This window comes from Dendronephthya gigantea, unplaced genomic scaffold (genome assembly GCF_004324835.1).
Source record: "Dendronephthya gigantea isolate DGI-Jeju-01 unplaced genomic scaffold, DenGig_1.0 000107F, whole genome shotgun sequence".
NCBI lineage: Eukaryota > Metazoa > Cnidaria > Anthozoa > Malacalcyonacea > Nephtheidae > Dendronephthya > Dendronephthya gigantea.
The window spans coordinates 546604-568950 of record NW_021163117.1 but is presented as its reverse complement, the minus strand read 5'-3'; the positions used below and the strand labels follow the sequence as shown (position 1 = coordinate 568950).

The following is a 22347-nucleotide window of genomic DNA, read 5'->3' as shown; positions in this document are numbered from 1 at the left end:
ATCTGCTAATGTAAGTGCCACTTTTGCAGTAAGTCCTTATTTTTTAAAGCTTTGCAGACAAAACGCTTTTCCCAACACCTGGACCTGCAGTTAGGATCAAGACCCTGGATTCTTCACTCTCAAACCAATTTGAAAGTTTATCAAACAACCACTTTCTGGTGCCATCTTGAAATTTTCTACAAAGGTCACGAATCTCTCCAGTGAAGTTAAATTTAGCCAGTTCCTCGACACGCGAGGAATGAACATTTTCAACTGTCTTTCTTAGTTTCACTACTTCACTTTCAACATCGTTTAATTTTAACATAAAATCATCCTCTTGTTGTTTCCACTCTTTCAATCTTTCAATGTAACTTTCTTCTTCAGGGCTAAGAGGAGCCACCTTTAATTCATCAATATCATTTTGAGGAATTCCCAAGCTGACTAACGGAACAGAAATTTCTTGCCACAATGTTTCAAACGTTACGTCGTCCAAACCAGCAGTTGGAATATGACCATAGACTTCATTTCTAAACATTTTGACTCTTAAAATATTTGCAGATATTGAAGTATCGCTGACTGGAGGCATCACATTCCATCCGGTGGCTGGTGCAGACATTCCACAAATGTTTCGGAGCAGGACAGTCAATAGGGTAATATCAAAGTTTTTTGAATCTGGTGTACCAGATTTTGGGAAGAGTAGATCCCATTGAGAGGCTTTAATTACACTGTATCGTATTCTCTGTAAGGTCTTCTTGTTTGCATTCAATATGGAAGCGAAGGTGGAAGGTGGATGCACCGCATGCAAAGCATTTCTCAAAACATCTCCACCTTTATCTACTAACAAATGACATACCCTGGAATAATTAGCTTTGGCTTTCAATGGATCCATTGTTGTCTTCAAATATCAACTTCACAATCCCCTAAACAAGAGACACAAACTGTCAGGATAATAATTCTTATAATACTATTATATAAAGGATGTTGTATGGTTTATCAATTATAAGCTTTTTAAAGTGATATAAACACGTAAAAAGCGTTTTCACTTGGATTTGCGTCTCGTGAAAATATGGAGATCTACCTCATTTTCACTAATCAACTAGCCTGTGCACAGACGCAACGCTCCCTCATAAATTACGTCAGTGCACAGGCTACTAGTCTAGTGGAGTGCTGATAGGCAGCATTTTTTAAATATTAAGAATAAATAAATAAATTGCTTTTACTTTTTATAATATTCAAAAGATTTCGAAATATTTAACAAGAAGTTACAAAAAATCATTCTCGAGAACCCTGCGTTTCAACCAAATTTTTAAGTTTTTAGCAGTGCCTTTTTTAAGGCCCTGTCACACTGTTGCGTATGATAGGAACGTATGAGTCGCGTATAAAGATCGTTTCATTCATTTTTATGCGCACGAAAAAGTCCGTAAAAATAGGACATTTTGCATAAAATTAACTTATTAAACGTATGAGTATCGTATGAGTAGCCTGTCGCTGGCGTATGCCAGCGTATGAATAGCTTACGAGAAGCGTTTGGAATGCGCATGTCAAGTATACCACTGGCGTTTCACAGACTTTTAATCGTATATAAGCGGCAGTATTTTCACACGGCTCCATTCGAGAAAATGTCAAACCTACAGTGAAAAAAGAAGAAGACACCATGGCAAATAAAAAGACATCATCTACCCGCGGACGAAGAAAAGGAAAGAGGACTCCATCATCAGCCGTTGCCAAAGCTGACGAACAACGTGTTTGTGCACCTGCAGATGTAGTTGAACCAACTGATGATGATGCACTTATTCCTGAGACATCTTTAAATAATGCGCGACATGTTCCTGAGCTCTCAAAGTCCCCAACACAACCTTCCCAAGACTCCCATAATTCATAGGCTTTATCATCTGAAACCATTGATGACTTCACCTCCTTCCAGCGGGCTGATAGCAAGGAGAAAAATAAGAGGAAGAGGGCGAAGAAAAACCCCTACAACCTCAGCGCCACAGAAGAGGAGCTGATGCTGGAGTTTATCATGGACAATCCTGTGCTGTGGAATGTGAAGATGACAGATTATAGGCGGAAAGACAAGAAAGAGAAGATCTGGGAAGAGCAAGCACATCAGATGAACAAGACTGAACATTGACATCCTCAAGGGCTGGTTCAGATCGTTGCGCGACACCCATACGCGCCTTGACAAGAAGAAAAGCAGGGATAGTGCTCCAAACCTGACTGAGAGAGAACAGTGGATTCTCTCAAGGTTTGCCTTCCTGAAGACTGTCACTCGCCACCGACCGGAGCCCATGCAGAGTGTAAGTAGACAGCCATATTACCTTAGCAACATGATGACCAAGTAATTTGAGACAATTTCCACATGATATTTTTGGTCTTTCTAGGTGAAGGAAACCATCCAGCTTCACAGAGGAGATCTTAATGCTGCCGAGAGCGCCTGCGCTGATATGCAGGATGTCTTAGATGAAGTCACTCCAATACCATCATCTACCGCTGGAAGGTCCCACAAGCGACCTCAGGACACAGAGAGTGACGTCCTTGAGACTCTACAGAAGAGAGTTGCTGAGTCTGGCACGACACCGCAGAAATTGGTGTTTTAAGACGATTCAACCCGAAAATCTAATCCCTGGTTCACAATTGTGCATTTCTGTACCGCTATCAAAGAGAAACCTTTTGAATATCTTAAAAAAGTTCAATTTTTCTTTGAATACGCATTCTGCAATCTTTTGACAGCTCATCATACACATCTGACCGCTGTGAAATGGCCATTTTGAGGCTTAAAGTATACACAAGGTTATTAATTCAGACGATTCGTTTTTACCGTGTGCAAGCTTCAAATCTTTTGTGCAAGACATATTTTCTTGAATATTAATAAATGTTTTTTCTCACCAAGTTTGAAGTCTAAGTATTGAGAATTGCGGCTAAGTCTATACCAATTTCCGCGGTGTCGTCTGGCACCATCCTCAAAGACATCTACAAAGCCAAACAATAGCCCATTACAGCACGAAGTGTCTTTGCAAATTATGTTAAAGAGAGCCTTTTGACTATGTCGAAGTCCAAGTACAAGAAGGCAAGGTCCTCCATCAATAGGTTATTGTCTGAACTCATGGATGAGGACAGCGAGGATGAATTTCCAAGTGCAATGGCGGCTCCATCTATCAACAAGGGATCCCTTCTCAACCACCCCACGATTTGCACCCCACTACAAGTATTCCCTTCTGTTCATTTAGAGCATCAGCACCATCCTTCTCTGAGCATTATCAGAAACGTAGCAACATGCCTATAAACATGCCTCTGGCATCGTTGGGGAGAGGCTCTCAGCCCATGGAGTACATGCAGCAGTTTCACCAGCGGTTATTTCAGTATCCACATCATCACAAGACTACCACTAAACAACAGCAGATGATTCCTCCTTCCCAACAACTTGCTCAGCAACCGTTTCAGCAAACTCAGCAACAATGCACTCCTACCTCTGGCCCGGTTCGTGCCTCTTTGGCTTCTGCAACAGAGTTAATAACGGAAACGTCTAGCCCAACGCCGCACAGTCCAAGCTCAGCCTTTGAGCAAAGTCACCCGAACATTACTAGTCTTTCAGGATTTCGAGACATCATGGAATCCACTGATGATATTGGATTTCAGGATGAGGTTCTCAACCTTCGACCACCAACGTGAAAGAAGTATTGACTATTTTGTTACTGTAGTAACTCTCACGATAATCGACATGTCAAAATTAAATTCTCATTTTTTGTTTCTCATAATTTCATAATACACACTGCATTTACACCCTTGTCTAAAGGACAACATTGTATATATTCTAAAATCTTGCAGTATTAATCTTGGAGTGACTATATAATTAACATGTGTTTCGACATCTACAAAAAGTTTTGTTGTGGTTTAGTTTCGTTTACAATAATTTGATCTAAATCATTCTGTCTTGCCATGGAACTGCACCTGCCTCTGAGTTGACCCAGTGCTTCAACAGATTCCTTAGCCCCTTTCCTTTGTTGGTGGATGTGTTTCTCCCAACAACTGTATGTGTGTCGAGCAAATTTCTGTCTTGTCTCCATGATCCAGGAATGAAGTTGTTGTTCATGTTCTCTGCATGGTCTTAGATGCTGGTTCTGTAATTCAGGGTAGCGTATCCTCATGAGATTGTGCAGGACAATACAAGCTTTAACGATGAGCTTCACTGTAGCAGGGTGATGCTGCATTGTAGTTAACAGAACCTGGAAACGATTCGTCAGGATGCCGAAAGCGTTTTCAACTACTCTTCTGGCGCGGGAAATCCTGTAGTTAAATATCCTCTCTTCATGGTGTAGACCACGGCGGCTGTATGGCTTCATCATTGTCTCTCGGAGGGCAAAGGCATCGTCACCTACAAAGAAGTAGGGGACACTCTGATAGTCATTTGGTAAAGCATCGGGGACGGGGAATCCTATAATTCCGTCTTCTGTTAATTCTTTGATTTCAGAGTTGTTGTAGATCTGTGCGTCCGATGATGACCCTTTACCACCGAGGTCTGCCCAGATGAATTTATAATCTGCGTCTACAAGGCCCATGAGTACAACAGAGTAGAATCCCTTGTAGTTGAAATATTGGGATCCACTTTTTGGTGGACACTTGCAGGCAATGTGCTTTCCATCTATAGCACCACATGTATGGGGGAAGTTCCTCCACTTGAGGAACTTATCAGACATGGCACGCCATCCCTCTGGCGTGGTAGGGCAGGTCATTACTTCGGACATGTATTCGTCGATGATGGCTTGGCAAACCTCTCTGACAATAAGTGACTGGGTGTTGTGGGGGACCCTCCATCCGTACTTCATGGCTGAATACGTGCTCCCAGAGGCAAGGTGTCGCAAAGTCAAAGAGAGCTTCAGCCCAGGCTCCAGGGGTCGCCTATACCAGGTATGTTTCTTGGTGATCCTGGGACTCACTCTTGCCAGAAGCTCATCAAACATCTCGGGGACCATCCGCATAAAGTTCTTGAAACATCGCGTATCCTCGCTTCGGAGTTCCACCAGAAGTTGGTCGTAAATGTCAAACTGCCTTCGCCTTCCGATCCATGATCTCATCCATACCTCAGATAGTAATTGACATGATACCGTGTCGTTTAGAGCTGATGCTTCAGTAATTAATACGCAATCTTCGCAAACTACTAGTTCTAAAAGTCTAAACCTGCATTTACCTAAAATGAGTGGCTTTAAACTTGCATCACTTAATATTACTAGCTTAGTTAAGCATATCGATGAGTTGAGAGTCTATCTAACTGATAACATGATTGATGTATTGGCCATTAATGAGACAAGGCTTGATTCTATGGTTAGTGATAATGAAGTGCACATAAATGGCTATGAAATTGTTCGTCGGGATAGAAACACAAACGGTAGATATGGGGGAGGTGTTTGTTTTTATATTCGCAGCTGTATTAATTTTTCAGTTCGCCACGACTTGTCATTTGATCAATTGGAAAATTTGTGCATTTTAATCAACAAACCTAAATCCAAGCCTTTTCTCGTAGCAACCTGGTACAGACCACCAAATTCGACTCTGGCTAAATTTCATTTGTTTGAATCTCTATTAGAGATAATTGACGCCGAAAATATCGAGTATTATCTATTGGGTGACTTGAACTGTGATTTGAGCTCTAGTGTCTTGGATCATAGTTCAAGATTGCTCATGGATACTGCTGAATTATACAATCTTTCTCAATTGATAAATGAACCGACTCGGATTACAAGTCATTCTTCTACACTAATTGATCACATTTTTACAAACGCTCCTGATAAAGTTGTTTGCTCTGGTGTCTCTCACGTGAGTATAAGCGATCACAGTCTCATTTACGCCTTTCGAAAACTATCTGTAGGCTCATCTAGCAGAGGCCACTCCACTATTTGCTACAGAAACTTTAGAAATTTCGACTCTATTAAATTTCGTAACGATATCAGTCTCCTAGACTGGACCTATATTAATGAGTTTGAAAATCCTAATGATATGTGGCACGCTTGGAAAACTACATTCAACTCTGTTGTAGAAAAACATGCTCCGTTACGCACAAAACGTGTCAAAGCTTTCAAATCACCTTGGATTACGCCTTATTTAAAAGCCAAAATGCATGAAAGAGATATTCAAAAGATTAAAGCAGTTCGTTCCAACAATCCTTTCGATTGGTGCTTGTTTAAAAAAATGCGTAATGCTGTAAATCAAGAAATCTTTAAAGCTAAAGAAAGCTACTTCAAAAAGGCATTTTGTGAAAATAAATACAATCCAAAAAAGACCTGGAATATCATCAATGAACTTACATCTAGGAATCAAAAACGTTCTCATATTAATGAAATTGATCTGAATGGAGACATTATTAACGATTCTAATGAAATTGCTGATGCTTTTAATGAACATTTTTCTAATATTGGACCTAAACTTGCCGATAAAATATGCTCTAGTGAAACGAACCGGTCATATATCGATTTTTTACCGTCCCAAAATGATAATGTCTCTTTCCATCTTAAAGAAAGAAACTAATCAGTCATTGATTTTCACGCTCTTATCCAGGTTGAGTAGATCAAAAGCAACAGGCTTGGATAAAATATCTTCTAGATTACTTCGAGAATGCCCAGATTTAATCGCGGAGTCGCTTACTCTTATTTTTAATCGTTCCATTACTACAGGTATATTTCCGAATGAGTGGAAATGTGCTAAAGTCGTTCCCATACACAAACAAGGAAAACGGAACTGTGTCGATAACTATAGACCGATTTCGATTGTACCTGTCATTGCCAAGGTTTTTGAAAGGATTATATATGATCAATTGCAACTTTATCTATCTCAAAATAAATTGCTAACTAATTGCCAGTCAGGTTTTCGTGGTCTACATTCAACTGTTACTGCTCTTCTTGAAGCCACTAATGAATGGGCCTACAACATTGACCATGGAAATGTCAATGCTGTTATGTTCCTTGACCTCAAGAAAGCTTTTGATACTGTAGATCATGAAATTCTGCTAGGTAAACTGAATGCATACGGCATTAATGGAATTGCTGGTAATTGGTTTAGATCTTACCTTAATGGGCGGGAACAAAAGTGTTTTCTTAATGGTCATCTTTCGACTAGTCGTTTGCTTCGTTGCGGAGTACCGCAGGGCACTATATTAGGGCCAATTTTGTTTCTAATTTACATCAATGATCTACCAAACTGCCTTTCACATTCTCGGGCTCGGATGTTTGCTGATGATACCAGCTTGACTTATGCAAGTAATAATATTGATGACATTAATCATTGTTTTAACGAAGATCTTGCTAGTGTCAGTTGAATGGCTCTCAGCGAACAGACTACTTTAAATCAATCTAAAACCGAATTCATGTTAATCGGATCCTATCAAAGAATCGGTACATTTCAATCATCTCCTTCATTGGTGATTGATAATGTTCCAATTAGACAAGTCACTTTCACAAAATCTCTTGGTACATATATTGATGAAATATGTCTTGGAAGATTCATATTAGAAAACTGTGCAAAAGTTGCCTCAGGTATAGGTGCTCTAAAACGTATAAGGCCTTTGTTCCTCACTCCACACTGCGACTAATATACAACTGTTTAGTTCAACCCTACTTCGACTATTGCTCTGAGGTGTGGGATACTTGCGGTAACACTCTCGCAGATAAACTACAAAAATTACAAAATCGAGCCGCCAGAGTTCTGACGTTTTCCCGCCATGATACAAACGCGGAATATCTGTTCGAAAACTTGGCTGGAAAAGTCTCGCATCTCAGCGCAAAATTGCCAAAGCTACTATGGTATATAAATCGCTAAATGGTCTTGCACCAGATTATCTCTCTAAAATGTTTATTGATCGCAGTAGAATAACAAATTTCACGTTGAGAGACACCAATCGCAAATTAGCAGTACCGCAACCACGTACAAATTATTTGAAAAATAGCTTCAGCTATAGTGGTGCGGTGCTATGGAATTCTCTACCTAATGAACTACGACATGTTAATTCTTTGCGTAAATTCAGATCTGAATGCAACAGTTTTATTCGATAATTCCTTTTTATCTTAATTAAATTCACGGCACTAATGGAAAACAGGTATCTTACTTGTATTATAACTTGTATATGTATATGTATGTGTGTTCGTTTTTCTTGTATTTTACTTCATTTTTGTAAATCCTGATTAGTCTACCGTGATTAAATAAAAGTTTCAGTTCAGTTCAGTTCAGTTCAGTTCACGTCTTTTTCTTTTTCTCCTTTTCCTTCTGTTATTTTCTATGTGACGAATCGTCAAAGCTATGAGATCAAACTGGTATTCAAGAACAGCTAACTCCATCCTTTATCCTCGAAGGTACAAGATGATATGAAGGCATCCAACATAAATATATATTATACACAATAAATGACATGCTATAATATTTATATACCCTTTCTCGTAACGTTTGCAATACGCTGAGGATACGACGACCAGGCGTTAACTATACGCTAATTGTACGGTAAATGCGTTACTTAATCGTCAGTCATACGCTAAGCCCTCTATAGACGTTAAACTTACGTCACACATAAGTTAGACCTTCGTTACTGATGCGCTATCAACACGTTAGTTGTACGGCACACTTACTCATTTGCGTATGATTAGCGTACTCAACCTATTAGTATACAGTACATTTAGCGTCCTTGTGCCGTATTCAGCGTATGACTAGCTTATCTTTACCGTATAAACCATACGTTCAAACACGCACAAGATTTTTAAGCATGCTTAAAAAAAAAAAATTTCTTCCTCGGCGTATACCAGCGTATGTGACCGTGCTTGGAACGTGTATAACTTACGCACGACGTACCACCAGCATATTTCAGCGTATTCCGGCGTATGCGTGATATTTATCATGCGCTGCCATACGCTAATGCGATACGCAACAGTGTGACAGGGCCTTTAAGGAATTTTCACTGGGGGGGCAAAGCAGGAAAAAGGCGAAACGAAAAATGAGCCGACGAGGTTTGGCGAACGCGCGAGACAGAAGGAAACCCATGTTTAAATGCAAACAATAATTTCAACTCTTTGTAGTTATAGTTGTACAGCATTTAGGAAAAAAATTTGGCCATAAAATCTCTTTGTTTATATGTTTCAAGACATGGCCTTGCACTGCGTCGGTCTTTTTTGTTGAAAAAGGATACAACGGCTGGCCTTGGGTCATATAAAGCAGTAGGGACACCAGGCTATAACCATTCTATTATTTAACGTTTTCTGATTTGTTGCTGTCTTCAGCTTCGAGTACAAGATATTATATTTTGAAACACTTCTTTCAACTGTCATGCTATCAGATGAAATCACCACTATTGCAGACAGCATCGCAAAAAAATATAGTCATCAACAAACCGCCGGGCGGAAATACTAAGAAATAGTGGCGAGGTTTAGAAAGCTAGCATTTTATTCGATTGATTCTATGAAATCTATCGCTACTGTGACTATTTGTCGAAGAACATTATGCATTACATGCAAGATAACTGTGGAGAAGGCTATGGAAGGGCATAATCTCTTTATCAAGTAAATCAACAGCAATTCTCAAAGCAATCTTGTCGCACTACGTGGGCAGAAATGAAGTTACTGGGGGGGCAAATGCATTCTCTGGGGGGGCAATTGCCCCCCCAGATATATAGTTAAAAAAGGCACTGGTTTTTAGATAGTTTTCTGTAACTGTAACTGAGTACGCACATTAAAAATACTCTTTTGCTACGGCTAGATATGTTGGAAAGAATGCTCCCAACTAACTCAACATTTGCTGGTTACACTTGTATCAAACTATGTGGAAACGGGGCCTTGGTACAACACATTAGTGCAAGTTAGGCTCGTTTCAGACGTCGAATTTTTCATGTGCCAAATCCAGTGCAAAATAAACTTAAGCAAAGACTTTATCTCATTAACATTAGGTTCGGAACATGAATAGTCGATGTTTGAAAGGGGCCCAAGTCATTTCCACGCCATATATATGCAGTAACTTATTAAGGTTTGGGGGTTTTAGTATTGGGCTCTGCGTTTAAATTACTCTTGAACTAGAATTGTTACTCGTTGTAATAGCTAAGACCGAACAGGTTATAATATGGGAAAGAGAAAGTAAATTTCAGCTATTTAAAAATAATATAAAATATATACAAAATCTTATCAAGTCAGGTCCTATCAAAAAAGGAGACGTCTTTGAAATAACGGAGTATCAGCGGGGGGATGAGTTCCCTCGCGGAGGCGTGGCTCTGGGACACACTATATAGGTTTTTCCTCTCATGTTTGTGAATGGTTCAAATCGTATCTTACTCACAGATGCCAAGTCACCGGCGTTAATAATAAGCAGTCCTCTGTAAAGCCTGTGAATGTAGGGGTCCAACAAGGAAGCATTCTTGGGCGGCTTTTATTCATTATCTATGTGAATGTGAACAATTTACCCAATTGTATCAAGTCATGTAATATCTCTATGTATGAGAATGTTACTGTCGTTTACTTTTCTTCAAAGACAGTCAAGGTATTGAATTAAACGAGGATCTGGCAAATGTTCAAAAGTGGTTCACACGCAATCTCGTAACCTTGAATGAGAAGAAATCTAAATTCATGCTAATTGGTGGCCATCAACGACTTAAATCTTGTTTTGGTGTTTCCATCGGTATCAATGGGACAATACGATTGTGCATGATGAGGACGCAGGTTCTCCAGTGATGATGAACTTCGAAATTTAATTCCTAGTTTTTATCGCATAAATAACTCACAGAATGTGCCAATGCGAAGTCTAATTTTACTCGAGACATGCATACGCTGATCAATTTCAATACCTATGCTCTAGTAACACTCTGTTGTCTAGATGACATTGGTGTAAGGAGTTGATTAATAGAGGCAATTGTATAAAATAAATGAACGTTTTTCGCCGATATTTAACCAAAGAGATAGACAAGGCACGTCTAGCTGATCTCATAGATCACGTAAAACTGTACTAGCTGTAGGGAGCTACATTAAACTGATCTTTTACTATAGATCACGTAAAACTGTACTAGCTGTAGGGAGCTACATTAAACTGATCTTTTACTATAGATCACGTAAAACTGTACTAGCTGTAGGGAGCTACATTAAACTGATCTTTTACTCAGTAAATTATTCGCACCTTGACTCAGAGAACTTCTCACACGAGTTGAATAACTTTGGGTTGTCCTCGCTGTAAACACTCAACCAACATTATACAACATTGTGTATAAGCAAAATAATGGTAGATCTCCTCCTAAAATTATAACAGAAACAATATTAAACAAGGATCCAGATGAAATGTTACACACAAAATAGGCACATCAAATGTGGTTCAAACGTCAAGCCAAAGACCAGCTTTAAATATGTAAAAAGAGGTCATTACGAATTGAAGTTAATGAGTTCACGGCAACCAGGTATATAATCCATCCCAATTATCGCTACTCTGGTTTTAATAAATGAAAGTAATCACCACACAAAGATTAACTTTCACGACCCAACGTTTCCACACTCCGGTCTAGTGTCTTCATCAGGGGTGATCTGATGTTGAAACTGGGTTCCTTATATACTCTTAAAATGACGTTATCTATCAATCAGATGTAAATATTCTTTGACAAATAGCTTCCGTCATCCCTATTTAGGGCACAAGACTCGCATTAATATGCCAGGCTTCCAAATAACGCCTTTGTCCATAACGATCATTAGGGTAATGACTTTTGAATCGTCCACGCAATGTTATGGTTAGTTTGACACACGTGTTCCGCGAGGCTGATTTAGATTACAGCATCAGTTTTCTGTAGTAAAACCTTTTTTTGAGGAATCCCCCTCTGAGGAATTGCATCTAGTCGGGACAGGGGATTTTAAACAATTATTTAAAAAGTTTCGTGGATAATAGACCTTTCTTATAATGACGTCAAACGCGGAAAGTCTGATGTTACACGAAATTGATTTGCTCCACAAAACTATCGAGCCAATCAAACTTCGTGTCATATACTTTCCGCGTTTGACGCCATTATGAAAAAGGTCTATTGTTCTCTCTCAGTACACTGAGGACATAATCACGCTCGTTGTCCCTAGCGATTGGATGTTAACGATTCAGCTCTTTGAAACAAAGTTTTTGCAACAGACTTTTTATGACTTTTTTGATGGTGTGAGTAGAAGGATAGATATTTGTCCGTATGTGTAGGTTACGGTAAACATCGGTTTCTAACTGCCCTTCGATATTTCTATGAACATAAGTATCCAACACTCCTACTGTTGCCTTAAAACCCTTTCAGACACTGGGACATATTTTCGCAAAAAAAAAAAAATATTTTCGCAAGGATCGCGTAGCGACTAAACAGAAAACTCATGCTGTATACTCTATACCATGTGGTGATTGGAAGAAAGAATATCTAGGTGAAACAAAACGCCAGTTCGGCACACGTTTAAAAGAATATCAAAAGGCCGTTTCGAACTTAGTTCAAAATCAGCCTTGGCGGAACACGTGTGTCAAACTAACCATAACATTGGGTGGAACGATTCAAAAGTCATTACCACTAATGATCGTTATGGACAAAGGCGTTGTTTGGAAGCCTGGCATACTAATGCGAGTCTTTGTGCCCTAAATAGGGATGACGGAAGCTATTTGTCAAAAGAATATTTACATCTGATTGATGGATGACGTCATTTTGAGAGTATATAAGGAACTGAGTTTCAACATCAGATCACCCCTGATGAAGACACTAGACCGGAGTGTCGAAACGTTGTGTCCTGAAAGTTAATCTTTGTGTGGTGATTACTTTCATTTATTAAAACCAGAGTAGCGATAATTACGAAAGAGGTCATTGTTGAAAATCTCCAAACAAATCGTACACACTGGGACTGCATATAATTTTACATTTATTCAGGAATCAACACTTTACAATAATTCACGCTCTAATGTATACTAAATTACAACTATGATTTTAAGCTATATTTATAACAACAAAACAAGATGCTTTACCAATCAATGATGCATTTCCCTGATGCATCTCTTACAGGACTGCAGAATGTTTTTCTGTAGTTTTCGCTCCACTACAAACCACATTTGCGTCCGCTTACGTTATTATGTGGGACACTGGCTTCGCGGTTGTTGCTACGTGCTACATCAAAACCTTCATTTCAATTGCTATATGATACTACACTATTAACATTTACATAACAATTCCTTTATTAACAATACATATACAATTTACGACCATAACACTATATATTTCCGCATACTCAAATGACTGTTTTCTTATATGGTTGCTATACTCAACCATGCGTTAACCTAAATTCCGCAACAGTCGTTAATATTTTTTGGGCAACATATTAGGTAGTTGGTGAGCCCCACTGAATAAAAAGCGAGTTTAAGATGCACCAAATCTATGACGCGGACGTGGCATGAAAATTGCTACTAGTGTGAGTATAGACTGTGCCACAATATCATTTCATATGCTCTACAGCAGATTATATCATTTCCATGTACTAGAGTGCGGCAAGGATTGAAAAAAAAACATTAGTGAGAAATTTGCGAGTTTTCAGCGTCGTAGCTGGAACCTTAATTGGGGGGGGGGGGGTGTATATTCATATATTTGTCTTATGATGACTGATTTCTTTCGTACGCTATTGTTCCTACGATATGCAAACATGATTATATGATTATAACAAATAAGAGACTTAATGAATGGACATAATAAATATAACAGTTGTTGGCAGGCTGAGGATGGATTTTGTGTCTCACAAAACTTTCATTCTGTGAGTTTGAATTAAAGTTATTTTTTAAAAAAATCTGTCATGTGTGGGATTAGGACATTTCAGAAATACTTGTATTACAATAAATATAGCTTAACATTTTTGGTAATATAGAAGATATACGCCCAAGAAAAACTTTTTAGGGAAGTAATTTGAACTAAAAACTCCGCAAAAGTACTTGTAGTACTCAGGGATATAGCTAGAAGATTAATTTGGGTGCGGGGATTTATATATCATGTTCATTTATATATATTCATTTATATATTCATAAGCGTCCCTGATGTAAATTGAAATAACTCTGCAAACACATATGAATAGTAAATTCTTCATTTCATTTTGACTCTTCGGGCTTCAATTTCATACCAGGGCACACGATGACACAAGTGTAGAAGTAAGAATAATAATTATTACCAATAAATTATTTATAATATATATCAAGAAAATCTATATTCCTCAGTATGATAACATTTTTTAATTTGACATTCTCAGAAGCAGATAAATGTTGCTATAAAACTTGATATTTTGACCTCTCAGACATCTTGAATACTGGACTGGAAACTTGTAAATATAAGTAATATTTAACTAGTGAAATTACTAAGGGTGAAGCTTGAGTGAAACTCCTGAAAAACCACACATGTCATTAGTTTGTAATAACATAGCTGAGTTTCTCATTTGGATATTACTAAAGTAAGAATGGTATTAATAATGATCATGAAATTTTGACTTGATACAGAAGTGTGTTGTTGTTGGGCAGAATGTAATTATTTTCAAAACTGATGCAATAACTTAGCGAGCAAGTAGAACTAATTCCTTTTTAATTTATTTAAACTAACCTAATACCCCAGGCTGTATAGTTACTGTATCTGAATATAAATATGTACACTGAGTCACTGACTAATAATAAATGCATCAATTCACACTTGCACAATTAATACCTCTCAAGATTGCTCTCATATTTGTATTTTTTATATTTATTAGTTAAACTCCCTTTCCCTAGAACTTAGATCACAACATAGAACTTAGAAACTAGCTCAGGAAATATTTTGCTTCGTTTCAAATGGCGAGGGGTTGGTGCATGCATGTATTTCTAGTAACAATATAACATTGAATTTGACAAGAAGACCATTGTCTTTATTTCAATTTCCTCATGTATGGAGAAAAAACAAACATTACATGACACACAGTTACACAAAATGACTGAGACATAACTATGCTTCATGGGTGGGTGAGTGTTCATCACAAGATGATAAACATTAAACAGTTCATCAAGTGTTGCTAATATATTGTTTTTTCTATTAAAAGTTTGAAATATTTAGGATGAATTAATAATGACTTATTGATAAATATTTAATGTTGTAGTTACCAGTATATATTACAGTACAAACTACCAAGTCTGTGGGGGAATATTGCAAAATTTAATACCAAATTGCACAAATAATATATACACAATAAAAACAATCAAAACAAAGTAATACCTTTTTATTCCAAGTACAACAGATCTGATATCAGAAATCTATTAAACGATGATTTTACCAGAAGAAATATCAGGATTTATTTGGTATTTTTATCACAAAGATATTCCAGTGTTTGGATGTGCGAGTTTTGATTTTTCACCACAAAAACCACGTGACTGTCTGTGAAACAATTCAAGTATTCCTTGGCGTGCATAGGAAATTCCTCAGTTTTCCTGACATTTTCAACCTTACGGGGGGTGAGTTAGTGTTCCGTGTTTCAGGATTAATTAGTCTTAGTATTAAGATTACCTTTGTTAATTGTTAGTATTGCTGATTGTCCCGGAAATATTTGTTCAACTTATATATGATATACAAACAACATTTTTTTCTCCTGCGCATTAAATCACAAACTGAGTAGAGCCGCCCAGAAACCCAAAAATTTCAAGAATTGCTTTTCATGTTTCAAATCCAAATACCATGAAAGCAAAGACAACAATTTTATCAGTTAGAGAGCTTCTCAACGTTTTGATCAGGAAAGTAGCAGTGATGCCAGGAAGTATTTATTGTCTATTTTACGTAGTTGTGATTATGAACCACATTTGATGCAAAGTTGTTGGGTGAAATATTCAGAAAGCAACTAATTCCCTGCAGATAAAAATCAAGCCGTAGTTTAAATTACAGGTATTTGTTGCCTCAGAGGTTGAGGATTACCAACGCGTGTTTCTCAACTACACGTAGTCTAAGCTTGATTTATTTAGCGAGGAAGGTTTCGCTTATCGATTAGAGCTGCAAGTTCGTATAGAGGTCAAGGCGATAATGATCGACTAACCATTTTAAATTTTTTTAATTCAGTGTATTCACATTTATATTATTTATTTATTTTTGGGCAAAAAAACGCATTGTGTTTTTCTGTGACAACGAGTCCGTTGTCCAAATTCTCAACCAGAAGACGTCAAAATGTCCGAAGATAATGGATTTACTCCGACCGATTGTTTTTTGTACTTTGAAAAACAACTTTACATTTACGGCCAAGCATTGTACGCGGATTTGACAATGGCCTTGCTGACTCTCTCTCTCGTTTTCAGATGGACCACTTCAAACAATTAGCGCCGCTGACCTCTCCTTTGCCCTGCGTCATCCCAGTATCCATGATCTAAACTTAAAAGACCGTGTTTATGAACTTATTCAGCATTCAGGGACACCGTCAACTAAACAAACATACGCCGCCGGCGTAAAACAATTCATTTCATTCTGCCTTGCAAAACGTATCGTGACACCCTGTTCACCTTTACTGCCTGCGACTAATCTTACCCTGCTCTACATCGTCGGCCATCTTTCCAAATCTGTTTCATATTCAACTGTTAAAACATATTTAGCTAGCGTGTCTTACCTCCACGTAATTTTTCAAATCTCATTCAACATGGGGAGCATGCAATTATTAGAGAAAAGCCTGAAAGGTCTGAAGCGCCTCAAGGGTGAAAAATTGCGGGATCGACGGCCTATCACTGTGACCGAACTCTAGTCCCTTCATTCTGCCCTACATCCTCAGTTTACAAACTGTTTAGACAATGTGATGCTTTGGGCCGCCTTCACTCTGGCCTTTTTTGGTTTTCTGCGCTGCAGTGAATTCACGTGTAATTCTCCATTTGATCCCGAGTGCCACCTATCATCCCGCAATGACATTATTTTCCACCCAAATATCCTCCACGCGGAATATTATGATGTCTTGATCAAGCGTTCCAAAACCGACCCTTTTCGTCGTGGATGTCGTTTAACAATTGGCTCATCGTAATGTCAAATCATCGAAGGGTTTGGATAATGAGGAAAGGGAAAACATGATTTTCAATTAACCGCTTTTTATCGCTCTGTGAAATAATATTTCGCGCGCAAAATTTTTGCAAACCTATCCGCAAGAAACGATCATTTAATTGACAACAATTGAATGAATTTTTCGTCATTTAATTGAACCACCCAGCGCGTGCGTTTTCAATGAAAATGATTTTGTCGTGAATCAAGCTAAAAACTAACAGTAATGATATGTGATGATCACTAAACGGCAACAAACCCAGGGGCGTAGAAAGCATCCAGTGATTGGGGGGTACCGGCTTCCAAATAACTCTGCCCGGTTCGAGTTATGAAAACATATCTACTCCAGTCATCGTCTGGCCAAACAACTCGTCCACTGTTCCAATTTACATCAGCTGTCCCACTTACACGTGTAACCCTAACATCGCATCTACGTCATCTACTTCAAGGGCAAGGACTAGCCGAAAAACTCTACGCCTCTCATAGTTTCAGGATCGGAGCTGCTACAGCTGCGGGCTCAGCCGCGGCCTAACCTCTTGGCTCATCAAAACGCTAGGACGTTGGTCTTCAGACTGTTACAAGAGATACATTAGAACTCCAAAGGACGTCTTAGCTTCCGTTCCATAAAAACTATTAACTTCAAGTACCAAACATTGAAAATTTTGTTTAATATCTACCTTTAAAACTCAAACATTATGCTTCCTTGCTGTATAGTCTGTATAATACCAGTCTCCTATTTGTGTGTATGTAGATCCTTCCTGCAAACTCAGCCTGTCGTATGTTTGTTCTGTCATGCAACCACGGCAACTGCACGATATCTTCAAATCTGTTTGTTCAAGGACGCACATACACACAATTGCTGGCCACCCTTGCAAGATTGTGTCTTAAAGACATTTTCGGGTGGACCCTCTCCGCTGTCGAAAGACAGGACTATAATTCGGCCTACTTCCGTGGCGGAAATGGCATTCTGCACTTTGTGAAGACCGCCATTAATGGCAGGAAGTGCTGTCCTTCTGGACAACACCTCACCACGTGAAGTGCATTTGTACATGTCATTCTGGTCGAAAACGCGAACTGATGACCTGACCTAGAGACTCGATGGGTCAGTCAGACAATATTTGGGTCGCGAGGTGACTGACCTGGACAGGGGTCCGCCTGTTCCCCTGTTATCTAGAGGTTCACCTGTTCCTCTAGAAAAACCGATAGTTTTTGCATGCTCTGTCGGGTTTCTCAGTATAACTAATGGTTGTCCCTAGATCATCAGGTCTCAACTCACTGAACAACATGCACAGAGCTGGCTCACACCCTCTGCGAATTAGAGGTCCTCGTGTTCCTCTAGGAAAAACTTAGGTTAATTAGAGCCTCTAGACCTTTTTTCGAGCGCTTCCTGCCTAATTTATATGGCACAAAAATGTCTCATTGTGTTGTTGCTTTTCAAAATCCTTATAAAGAATCTTAACATATAAACTACATTAAACGTATTATACATGTTTATGGTTTAACCTGAAATACACGATTTTTCTTTTTTATGTTGTGTAGCTTTTTAGGAAAGTAATGTAGAATGTATGATTAAAGTACGTAATAGCAAGAAAATTCTACAACAATATTATGTCAGTAGATAATTGGGTTGAAAATATTAAAAGATCAAAACAAACAATAAAAAGTCGCTGACTTAATAAAAATAAACATAATGTAATTATTATATTTATCACATTGTATCCCCAAGCATCCGCAATTTTTTCCCACAGACAGCGGGAACATCTTTGTTGGTAGAGCACATCTTTAAATTTAGCATTCATCCGCCAATCGCTCACTTAGCTGAGCCGCCTTGCGAGGGCCAGTTAACTCAATTAAGACTGGAACGCTAGCTCTCTCACTTTCCCACTCACTTTCCCTCATTAATGAGTGAAACCAAAATAGCGGATCATGGTTAATTACTAACAAAATGCGTCTTCACTTCTTGAATTGCTCTTCGCATTCATCTAATCGAGAAACTATACAGACCAAAACATAAGTCTTCCATTTTCGATGAAATACTGCCATAGTATTTCTAGAATATGAAATTTCCGCTTTGGCTTTTGTCTTCGACTTCAAGCCTGCATGTCTTGATCTGTATCACTATCAGACATTGCTTATATAGTGCGATGGAAATCATGGAATGTCTTCCCGAGTAAAACTAAAACAACGCTGTTCACAATCCTACATCTGAAACCATGTTTCACGTGGTTTAACATAATTACATTTCAAAATAAGCTTTCTTATGTGAACTTCACAGCGTCTAAATTAACAGTGACTAAACATTACGTCTACATCTGGCTAAAAACTTAACAAAAAGCTCGCCTTCCATGCATGATAAGTATCGCAACAGCTAGCAATCTAGTGTTTATTCAACATATTTGACCAACCAAAGCCTGTCTGCAATCGTAACCGTGAATCTGACAAGAGGTATCTTGTCCACAATTTGATTTGCTCATGAGATGTAAAGAGAAACAGCCAACATTACATGGCCGGCACATTGTGAGAATTAAGTGTTATATAGTGTTACACAAAATGACTCAACTCAGACGAAGCTATCGATCAACTATGCATCATGCTGATGAATGTGTGTGTGATGTATTCATTATTAAAATATCTAAGATTCTAAATGTTAAACAGTTCATCTAATCTTGCTAATATATTGTATTATTTATTAATAGTTTGAAATATTCTCGGTATACATTTTCGGTATGATCTTGAATTGATAATCAATTATTGATAAATATTTTAGGGTGTAGCCGTAAGAACGAGAATGCAGAAAAATTTAATATAAAATGATTCAATATTACACAATAAAAACAATCAAAACAAAGTAATACCTTTTTATTCCAAGTACAACAGAGCGCGGATATCAGGAATCTATTAAAAGATCGTTTTACCAAAAGAAATATGACGAACTAATTCGTTTGTTTTTTGATCACATAATTCATAAATAACAATTATCAAACCAGTGACAGTTTACTGTCTGTGGAAGAAATTCAAGTATTCCTTGGCGTCAATGTGAAATTACTCAGTTTTCCTGACTGTTCGAAGGTCGGGGCGGGCGAGCAAGCGAGGTTAATAAAGTTTATTATATGGCATAAGGCATGTATTTACAGTTGAAACAAACAAGAAATGTATGAATTCGTATTAGTTGCCTGGTACGCATTTGATAAAAAAGCATCAAAATATTGCATTATATAGCTTAGCTAAAACCGTCTGGAGCCATCTTACTAATTTGAATAGCAATTAAATATGCCTTTCAGAATTAATTTGTGCCATTTTCTTTCTAAATTTAATACAGAAATAATACGAATGAACGCAGCATATACGTATGTTTCCCGTGGCTGGGTCATTGCGATGTCAGAAGCAGTTCAAAAAATTTTCTCTTAAACATAACAGTTTCAACAAAATGACGAGCTGCTTTTTTATTTTCACATCGTTTGTTTTTTCCAGGCTTACAATTAATGCAAACTGGATCGTTCTACAAACACATCCTTTGTCCACACCGTCCATTCCCGTTACAACGACAGCATCGAGTCATATTAAGCTACAAGCAACTACAATACTTACTTACGTGGTGTACCTACAAGCTAATTTACTTAATATTTGCTTTAAGCAAAAAGATAAAATATTTTAAAATGTTTATATATTGCATTTATATGGAGTATAGAAAAACATACGTGGTAAATTATATCGTGCATGTGCATGACAGATACTTTTATCTTGCAACTTCACGGTTATGCAATAATATAAATAATATATTTGAGAAATAGGAAGTTACCAATGCGAAATCACTGCAACCATCGCTGATATACAAGATCAACATTTAATCATACCAATTAGGGGCTGATTGCATGGACCGGGAATCCGGGATAGCACGTTTGCCCAGCAAACGATTACATGAGTGATTTCAATACATTACCAGAAATTTGGGACATTTTGCGTCCGCGTTCGTGGGCAGCGTCCGCTTCTTGACCAAAGGAATTGGTGAAAATTTCATAAAATGGCTCGATGGTATAATTATGCAATTATAATTATGCTTCAAATGTATATGGCCGGATGCTTAACACACTGCAGAATCATGAAATTTCAAACGCTGTGGGAACCGTGGCGGTAAAAAATACGAAGATATTTATGAGTTATATCGGTAGCTATATCACAACCAAAGACATTTCCAACTCCGAACTTTGCATCGTCCAAAAGGAAAGTGGTGTATTTGACCAGATTGTAGAGCATGTTACCATATATTACTATGGTTTATATAGCCGAATCATTCAAATTGGACTTGTATATAAATCGCACTCAGGAACCTAGAGGATTTGCTAGTGAGTGAATATTTTTTCTTATAACTCTTCCTTTCTTAGCGATTTACAGAATTCGAACTCCGAACCAAGAAAAAAACACACATACGCAGCGTAATTTAAAGTTTTGTGATTAAGCCATATTGTTTCGCATGAAATTTGGCCGCCATGTTTGTTTTTATCCGAATGCAAGACGCCATCTTGTCCCAAATTTCTGGTAATGATGATATTTTAGTGAAATTTTTGAAATCAATTGTGTCTCGTTTAGCCTTAATAATTTCAATCCTTCCTGGGTTTTATAGTATTATATTCATTCTTGTGATTTTAGGCCAGTTTAATTTGCGCGCCTAAAACGATTACATGCAAACTTCTACCCCGGCAACTTAGCAGGGGCGTGGCAAACGAGCTAGGATTCGAGGGGGTGTCACGTAATATTGTCCCACTTTTGATAATGGAAAATTAAAATTTGTGTATGACATGGGTGTAGGAGATTTGTCAACTTTTGTATCACAAGCATTAAATATTCATGAATAATGAAACAAATGTTGTTGTATATTTGATCAATTTGCTTACAAGTAACAAAGCAATTTGACCAACGTTTTTTTATCATGCTGAATTATCAGGGGGTGTCACACCCCTCGCACTAACCCCCTCCCCAATTGCCACGCCCATATCGGCAAGCCGAGCTGAACCGCTTGACACAACCACAGCTGACCCGGTTTCATGTAAGCGAAACGTTTGAATTGACTATAATAAACTATAGGGAACGGGCCAGCCTCGCCCATGCAATCCACCCCTTACATCATGACGCGGGTTCACATCACTATGCATGGACCTATTAGAAGTAGAGCAAGAGGCCTATTGCGAGATACACAAAAACGAGGCTAGTCAGGTTTTCTACTGTAAAAATTCCAGAATAATTTGTTTATTTCTAAATTTTGATTGCAGGAAAGTTCGTGTTTTGTATCTTGTGATGTAAAATAAATATGATTTTGATATTCGAAAAAATTAAGATCTGATTATAGCCTGACTACACCAAGAAATTCG

The 22347-nt window shown here is 38.0% G+C and overlaps 1 protein-coding gene across 1 annotated transcript; it reads right to left on the bottom strand.

The window, feature by feature from the left end:
• On the bottom strand, positions 1-15333 carry LOC114534838 (E3 ubiquitin-protein ligase DZIP3-like). Its single transcript, XM_028556309.1, has 3 exons — positions 15197-15333; positions 11107-11220; positions 1-899 (listed from the first exon to the last, which is right to left on the bottom strand). The coding sequence occupies exon 3, from the start codon at positions 866-868 to the stop codon at positions 44-46; it is 825 nt and encodes a 274-aa protein (XP_028412110.1). The 5' UTR covers positions 869-899; positions 11107-11220; positions 15197-15333; the 3' UTR covers positions 1-43.
• Between the last annotated feature and the right edge of the window lie 7014 nt (positions 15334-22347).

Bases quoted from the DNA above. Each gene is read 5' to 3' on its own strand.
- LOC114534838 (XM_028556309.1), bottom strand. From the start codon at position 868: ATGGATCCATTGAAAGCCAAAGCTAATTATTCCAGGGTATGTCATTTG.